At 29.2% G+C, this 9,321-nt stretch overlaps 1 protein-coding gene across 1 annotated transcript in view; it reads left to right on the top strand.

Moving 5' to 3' along the window:
* The window catches only part of LOC107439003 (nuclear pore complex protein Nup133), a gene marked incomplete in the record, with an annotated part of 54,695 nt that extends 52,328 nt beyond the window's left edge, over positions 1–2,367 (top strand). Inside the window, 2 exon segments of the mRNA XM_071186501.1 lie at positions 1,414–1,488; positions 2,135–2,367. Of these exon segments, the coding sequence (XP_071042602.1) occupies positions 1,414–1,488; positions 2,135–2,271 (212 nt within the window).
* Between the last annotated feature and the right edge of the window lie 6,954 nt (positions 2,368–9,321).

The following is a 9,321-nucleotide window of genomic DNA, read 5'->3' as shown; positions in this document are numbered from 1 at the left end:
AATATCTAAACTAAGCAGCTGCAAATTAGAACCGAGAAAGGAAATTCAAGTTTCAAATTCAACTGTTCTGTAACAGATAAAAATAAAACTCCCTGTTTTTATGCGTAGTGTGAAAGAATATATTGTTTGCAAATCCACAAATAAATGTACATTTTTTATAAAATATGAGTATCTAACTGCATGTTATTTGAATTTCATGCTATTACAGCACAAATAATTAAAATTATATTGGAAGAGGATATGATGTTAGCAACTATTTTATATATCTTGGAGACTATTTAGGAGACTTTTTTTCATATATGAAGCAACTAAAGCAACTATTTTTCTTGTTTTCATCCAGTGGCAGCACTGTTCTTTTGATCATTAGAAATTTTCTGCTTAATAACAAACCAAAAAATAAGTTAAATCTTGAAATTTTTTTAGAGTGGCACCCATGCAATCAGAATTTTATGTAATCCAAACAGTCACTATAACCGTTTATCCTGGTGGCGGCCTAAGTTGACTTTTTCAACCACCCAAATTTTTGTCGGAAAATGACAAATATTAATACTTGTTATTTTCTGACAAAAGCAAGTATTGCTTATTTTGTGAGGGAAGCAATAATTACTACCTATGATATTACCTATGATATTTTAACAAAAGTAATACAGGATATCCCAGTTTATAAATGAACTTATATTACAAAAATCTGTAATAAGATGAGATATTTTTTGTTCTTCAAACCTCAGTGAATTTAAAAACAATGAAATATTATGAATTATTCTGCGATTCAATTTGCATTTTCTCTCCTGATATTTTCTTGGCTTATTATAATTTACCAGAAACAATACTCTAAATTATGTTCTGGAAAATAAAAATTAAGAATAAGGAAACTTTTGAAACTTACCTTAAAGTTACAAATTTAAAGATTCCAGAACATCTTCTGTTTCAGATTTAATAACATTATCAGTGTCGTAATACTCCGCAATGGATTATGATAAATTGTCGTCTCTCATTGAAAAAGTCTGAAATTCCATGCTTTTTAAATTAACATTTGAATACATATTTTGCCACGCGTCTAGCACCCTTTTAGGGCAAATGTGAACGATGTAAAACATTTTAGAACATTAATATTAATTATAATAATTATTATTGATACAAAAATAATTATTAATAATAATTATTTTAGAATATTTAAAAAACTTAAGAAAATTTTTTATGTAATCTTCTTAACTTCTTTTTTCCTTTTTTTTAATTTTAGAAATTTGCTATATCGTAATAAAAAAATAGGGGCTCAGGAAAAGATATACTGTAGTGCATATTAACTATGCAAATTTTAATGAAGATGGTGTACCTATATCTGTTTCTTGTGGTGATATAGAAAAATAAGTGTGTCTTTTAAATTACTTTTTCCCCATTCTAGTTGGGACAGTTTGGACATTAATAATCCACTTGAGGCCATAAAAGAAACTGTATTCTTTCAAATTATTGAAATAGCATTTGACCAAGGTTTGTATTTACATTGTTTATTTGTTTTCAATTTTTAAAATGTTCGTTTGGTAATTGCTTTCTCTTTTCTTTAAAATAGATATAATTTCTTTCAGTATTTTTAACATTGCTGACTTATTTTAACTTGAAAAGTAGTTTTACCTATACCTATTTTAATTATACATTTAATGTTTAAAAAAATTGCTTATCCATTTTAATTTTAAAATTGAAAATAAATGTATGTAACTATGTTAATTATTTCAAAACATTTATTTTAGTATATACATTTTCCATTAACTTAAAATTATTCTTTGAGTATTTCCATTGTCTTTTTTTTTTTTAATCAACTTCCATCAGTATTTAGAATATTTTCTACTCAATTTAATTTGAAAAGTAGTTTAATATATTTGCATTTTCTATGCATGTTTGATATTTAAAAAAAAATTGTTTTAGATTTTGCATTATCTCTTAATTATAATGTATATTATTACCTGTCATTGTTTAAAAATATGGTTACTTTTTTTAATATTTAATTATTTGCTTAGAGTAGGTTTTTTTTAAATTTAATTTCGTTGCATTTAAAAATAATTTACTAATTTTTTTTCTAAAATTGAAAATTATTACTTGCTATGATTTTTGTGAAATAATGTTCAATTTTTCTTCTAAGGTCAAGATATTCATGATTTCATGCCAGATATTGATGAGCTGTTGCAGCAGGGCGAATTGAGTGAACTATCAGACAACCCTAGCATAAAATTTTTACTTGAAGCTGGTTATGAACATATACGAAAAATTGTTATTTAATTCATGCCTTCATTTGTAAATAATTTTCTTTGTCACCTTGTTAATAATTTTGTATATTTGTTTACTTTTCTATAAAAGAAAGATTTTAAAAAATTATCTAATGTTTTCATTCATATCGAAACTTTTGTTTTAAAGGCATATTGTTATTAAATATACATTTGAACAGGCAGTATGGAAGGAAAAATGATTATCAATCAAATTTTTAAAAAAGCGACCTTGCCATCTTAATTTTTAGGCACATTTTTTATTTTTCCTATATCTGAGCAAGCTTATGATACAAGATGTACATTTTTATATCATTCAGCAGACTAATATTTGAAAAAAGTATTGGGAGTACGAATGAGTTTCCGCCGTTTTCTTTTAAATAAATTAGCAGATTATTGTGAAAAAACAGTACATTATCTTTTATTCAAAATATTCTCCATTATTATTCACTGCTTTTTCCCATCTTTCTGGGAGCATTTGGATACCACGTCGGACGAACTCTTCATCTTTCGAGGATATCCACGAATCGACCCATTCCTTCGTTTCTTCAAATGATGTAAATTTCTGCTCAGACAGACCATATACCAACGACAGTAATATGTGATAATCTGAAGGGGCAAGATCTGGCGAATACGGCGGGTAAGGCAGAACTTCCCATTGAAGTGTTTCCAAATAGCAAAATCAATTTTCATGCAAAGTCGACGTTCAATGTCTCTTGGTTTCAGTTCGCATGAAACCCAACTTCCTTGTTTTTGGATCATCCCACCTATTTTAAACAATGTGAAATTGCCTGCTGAGTTACTTGTAATGTAAGAGCAAGTTCTTTTTGCTGAACCTCTTTTTTTTTTTTTTGCAGTTATTGATATTGATTTTCTTAAGGTTTTTAAAACTCTGACATAACGACGCGTGAAATTGAATTGGGCAATTGAGCAATCACTTTTTGTCACACTCAATTTGCACCGATACCATTGTAAAAATTGCCAATTGTTGCTTTGAATTCTCAGATTGTTTTTTGAAATCCTTTTATTTTTTATACAATATTATAACGACACACAAAATTCGAATTGTGCATTTGATTAGTTATTTTTTGACGTCACAATTACTTTCAATCAACTTTTTCGAAGATATTGTTACTGATTTCCACTAAGTTATAAAAATCCTGACATTGACATTTTTCATACATCATTACAACACGAGAGATTGGAATCGCGCATTTGAGTAATCGCTTTTTGGTGCGTTCGATTTGCGCTGAATCCATACAATCGTTTTTCACCAGCCTGATTGATGTTAATTTTAGTATGAATTTTAAAAATTTCAATCTATAATTCCATTACGATTCGAATAGTGCATTTAAATATTCACTATCTGATGCAATGATTCCATCAGTTTCGTCCCGTAGTGGACTGATCGGTAAGACACGGTTCCCAGCAGATCACCAAAGTCAAGCATCAGTGGTTGCGGTCAGTGTGCGGGTGGGTGTCAACTTGGATCAGTCTGGGTAGGGACCGAGGGTGTGCGGTATTGGGCGTCGTTAAGCTGTTCTACCGTAAAGTGCTCGACTTCGCGTGCAGGTTGTTGGGCTACCGAAACAAGGGTGCCATCCCCTCCGCAGAGGATCAAAATTGTGATGGTTTGTCTACGGATCATCCTCAGGGATGTTTCCCAGACCGCCGCCAATAGCCCATTGTGCAGCTCTAGTGCGACGTAAATTAACTACAACAATCCATCAGTTTTGTTTTAAAACACGTGAATCTCTAATTTTTTTTTCAAAGTTATTACTACGAATTTCTCAATTCCGTTTCTGTTTTTTATTTCCATTATTTATCTTAATGCAATAACGACTCGCAATGAGCGAGAAAAAGGAAGAACATGTAAAATAAAATATTAAAATGAAACTACACCTTGAAAAAGAAAACTATCTCGTTTAAAAGTAAAACTAGCCAAAATGTTTCTAATACATTTCTTCTTTAAACAATTATTTCTTTTTAAGCAATCATATAGTACCTGTTATGAGGATATCTAATAGTCTCTTTAAGGTAGGACGCACATCATAAGGATTGAAAAATGATGTCCTGTTCGTATATTTTTGAACTGATACTTTTATTTACCTTAATTAGCGTGATTTTATAATTTCTATTATTACCGAGAATGGAATTCAGATAAGCTCGGAAATAACTGCATTGTAGATATTTAATAATTTGATGCGATAAAACAGCCATTTCTGAGTTTATTCAAATGCAATTTTGGAAAATAATCATTAGAAAACTAAAAATAGTTAGGAGAATTTCATAATTTTGTGGTTATCTTATTTGGATTTAAAAAGCTATTTCTGAGCTCATTCAAGTGCAATTTTGGACACCAATCGTTTGAAATCTAAAATTAAAATAGATAAGAGAATTTTATAATTTAACAGTTAGCTAATTACGAATTAAACAGCTATTTCTAAGCTTATTTAAATGCACTTTTTGACAAGAATCATTCGAAAATTAAAATAGATAAGAGAATTAAATTATTTCGCAGCTAACTTATCACAATTAAAACAGCTTTTTCTGAGCTTATTTAAATGCAATTAAATAGACAAGAGAATTTAATAATTTCGCGACTAACTTAATGCTATTTCTGAGCCTTTAGAAATCCAGTTTTTGACACTAGTTATTAGATAACATAAAATAATGATGCCTCAGTGGAGGATAGTCGTAGTATAGAGATGTCTAAGTTGATGCACGCGGTATACGCATGCACAAGTTGTTTGTCTTGCATGTATTTTTTAAATATTCGCACGCGCGTTTAAGACAATCGTATGCAATATTAATGGCCCCTATTGCCGGTCAGCACTGGTTGGCATTAACAACCACAATAAAGCAATCAGTTAAATGATAATAGTGAAGTGATTATAGTTCGGTTCTGGCTTGGATATCTCTATAGAGAAGAGCCCCTAGCGGCTTACGAGGACATTCCTCTCATGGTTTGCATGTGCCCTATCTCTCCCTCAAGTTAGCTACCGCTGTACAAAATCAGAACTCTGTAGTTAGCAGGGATGTAATGAATATTGATTTTGTCGAATACGAATATTCGGCGGTCAAATAGCAGCATTTTTTCTTTAAAAATAATCATTTATAAATATTGTTTTTTATTTATAAGTTCAGACATTATTGAAAGATAATCAAAACTTAGTTATATCATTAAAGAGAAAGAAAATTATAATAGTTTTCCATTAGAAATATTGAAGCTAAATAAAAACTGACAACAACTATTAAAAAAAAATAAAAAACTTAAGTTGTAAAGTTGAAAAAAAGAGAAATAGAAAAAAAAAATCCTCTTAGGTCTCAAAATAAAACTTGAATGTTAAAAATAATATTTTCTGAGGGAAAAAAAGTAGCCATAAAATGTTAGAAGAGATATAGTCTATCAGAAACTTTTTAAAGAATGCTGCGCTTTCGAAAAACGCCCAAAAAAATAATTACAAAAGCGAAACAGAAAAAATAAAAAATCGATCTTAATTTAACGAAATCGATTAATTTAACGATCTTAATTTTTCAATATTACTTGAACGAAACGATTAAAATTGAGCATCTCAGTTTTCCAATTACCGATTTTTCAAGAAAAAGTGAAGAATAAAGCGTAATATAAACCCTCTTAGTTACCGTGTTATCATAAAACATCGATAAAAACAGAAGTTTTTTTCAAAAAAAAAAGAAAAAGCTGAAAGAAATCAAAACAAAAATCGTTATAAATTTATTAAAGAAAAATTTACCGCTAAAAATCTCAATTTAACTTTTTTAAATTGCCGTATTTTTAGAAAAAACGGACGATATAAAAGAATAACAGCTTTTTTAAAAATGCTGTCTTAATAAAAAGAAAAGTAAACAAAAAAAGCAAACGATAAATAGAAAGAAAAATTGTCCTTAGTTCCTAAATTATAACTTTAACATTGAAAATAACACTTTATGTTCCGGATATCTGTCTTGAGGTAGTACAGGAAATCAGCAACAATAAAGGAATTACGGAAATGCTCTGCCAAAATCATTGGTTTATATGCTATGATATAATAAAAGCAGAAAACAAAACAAAAAACAGCAAAGCAAAAGTATTTCAACATTTAAACCAAAAAAATGTTGATTTGCCTGAATATTATTTTAAAAATAAATAAATAAATCATCTATACAAAACTTGTGATTTAGTACAAAGTAATCTAGTTACAATTCTTCGAATTTCGCTTTACCATTTCTTTTTGAAAACANTTTAAACCAAAAAAATTTTGATTTGCCTGAATATAATTTTAAAAATAAATAAATAAATCATCTATACAAAACTTGTGATTTAGTACAAAGTAATCTAGTTACAATTCTTCGAATTTCGCTTTACCATTTCTTTTTGAAAACATAAATATTTAAGTTTCAGAGCTTAAAACAAATATGTGTTTAAAACTATTTTTTAATAATGCATATTTAATAATCATCGCTGACCAGCCGACCTTTTTTTGGGGTGTACGACTACTAATGTTCAACTACATAGCCTTGTAATTTTGAACCCAACCCAGAAGACAAGGGAATTCCAGGATCAAGTATTTGGGGGAAATTTGCCTTCGTGGAGAACTTTTTGAGGGAACTAACCCGCTTTTGCGTTACACGGAGAGGAAAACTTCGAGAAACTCCCACGGTTATCCTGACGGCAAGGGGACTCTAACCCATGATCCGTCTACCCCTGAGGATATTTCACGTCAGTACTGTGGTCGGTGAGAGCCGGATGCGGAATTCGTATCAACCAGCCATCGCTGGGATTCGAACCTGGTTCACCTCATTGCAAGGCGAAATTTCTATCCCCTGAGCCATCGCGGCTCTTAATAAAGTATAGTAAAAAATGCGATTTTAAATTACTCATTATTAAATCCATTTAAATTCCGAAAAAAAAACTATCGAAAAATATACTTTGCTGAATGTCTGACCAAATATTCGGCTAACCGAAAGTTCGGCAAAAGGGCCGAATACCGAATAATGGCCGAATATTCGTTACATCCCTAGTAGTCTGTAGTTAAAATATGCGACTCCGTATTTTCCGAGTGCCAATTAAAATTTCCATCGAATCCTAGGAAAGTATTAACTTAGAAACTAAGGCTATGTTGATTTCAAATTATTTCTTTCTACTTTTTCGATTACAGTAAAAGTTACATAATTTAAATACACGTTTTACATTACCAAAGACGGATAAATAAATTTAAATAAAAGATATTTGTACAAAATATTGATATTGTGCGAAATTATTATAAACAAGTAATTAAAAAAAAAATTGAAGTCAATTCCTACTTTTAGGTCAAGAAAGAAAATTTTTATTTTATTTACTTTTTATTAAATAATTAAAATTTTTCTACCATATAAAACTAAAATTAATTAATTAAATTATTTAATGAATTAATATTTTAAAAAAAAACTGTATTAACATCAAGTGTCATCCACTACAAAGAATGTAAGTAGGGAACCGATTATCCGGAACGATCGGGACCATCGTTATTTCGGATAACTGATTTTTCCGGTTTTCCGAATCGCTACAAAAAGCCGTTTATTTATTCAAAAAAGAAAGAAAAATCCTAAAATCTTGAGGAAAAAAAATATTTTTTTTTTAAAAAAATGGTGGGAAAATTTATCGAATTTCGTTCTGTTTTTCCGGTTTTCTGATTTCCGGATAACGGGTTCTGTACTGTATTTGAATTTGGAATGAACTAGTGGATGAATAAAAAGTATTTTATTAACGATTGAAAATTTGAACAAGATATAGGGAGAGTGTGAACTAATAGTAGGAATTGAATAAAGTCTAAAATGTATTTGAACTTGAGTGGATGAATAAAAANTAAGGCTAAGTTGATTTCAAATTATTTCTTTCTACTTTTTATGTAGTTATGATTACAGTAAAAGTTACATAATTTAAATATACGTTTTACATTATCAAAGATGGGTAAATAAATTTGAATAAAAGATATTTGCATAAAATATTGATATTGTGCGAAATTATTATAAACAAGTAATTAAAAAAAAAAATTTAAGTCAATTCCTACTTTTAGGTCAAGAAAGAAAATTTTTATTTTATTTACTTTTTATTAAATAATTAAAATTTTTCTACCATATAAAACTAAAATTAATTAATTAAATTATTTAATGAATTAATATTTAAAAAAAAAAACTGTATTAACATCAAGTGTCATCCACTACAAGTTTAAAAGAATGTACAGTAGGGAACCGATTATCCGGAACGATCGTTATTCCGGTTAACTGATTTTTCCGGTTTTCTGAAACGCTACAAAAAGCCGTTTATTTATTCAAAAAAGAAAGAAAAATCCTAAAATCTTGAGGAAAAAAATATTTTTTTAAAAAAATGGTGGGAAAATTTATCGAATTTCGTTCCGGTTTTTTGGTTTTCCGGTTTTCTGATTTCCGGATAACTGGTTCTGTACTGTATTTGAATTTGGAATGAACTAGTGGATGAATCAAAAGTATTTTATTAACGATTGAAAATTTGAACAAGATATAGGGAGAGTATGAACTATAAGTAAGATTTTTAAAAAAAAAGAACTACATCTCAGTATCTCATACACACATGAATTTAAAAATATAAATAAAATGAAATTAAAAGAAAAAAAATATTCAGCTGTTTGTTTTGAAATAAAAAAATTTCCTAACGGTTCAAACAATTTATTTTCATGATTTAGGTGAAAATCTAATTGTGAACAAGGAGCTGTGCAGAAAGAAAAAAAAATCAGCGCAAAAAGTTAGCCTATTGCCATAACCACACAACGTCTAAGAACAGCTTTCATTGATTATTAGAATCTTCCTCCTAAAAAACATTCTTTGCATAGAACGTTTTACCTTTTATATTCTTTTACTACCCTTAAATATCCCCCCACGACAAGCGAAACAATGTAACTATTGGCGGGAAACAAAAACAATCAGGGAGAGGAGGAAGATGAAAAAGAATCTTTTATATTCATCCAAGTGTGAAGGTGGTGGGTGTGGGTAGAGCATCAGCTGGTGACTCTCCGCCCCCTCCCCCTTGATTTCGAACAAACGCCACAGG

Source organism: Parasteatoda tepidariorum, chromosome 10 (assembly GCF_043381705.1).
Source record: "Parasteatoda tepidariorum isolate YZ-2023 chromosome 10, CAS_Ptep_4.0, whole genome shotgun sequence".
Classification (NCBI taxonomy): Eukaryota; Metazoa; Arthropoda; class Arachnida; order Araneae; family Theridiidae; genus Parasteatoda; species Parasteatoda tepidariorum.
This window is presented reverse-complemented; position numbering and strand designations above follow the sequence as displayed.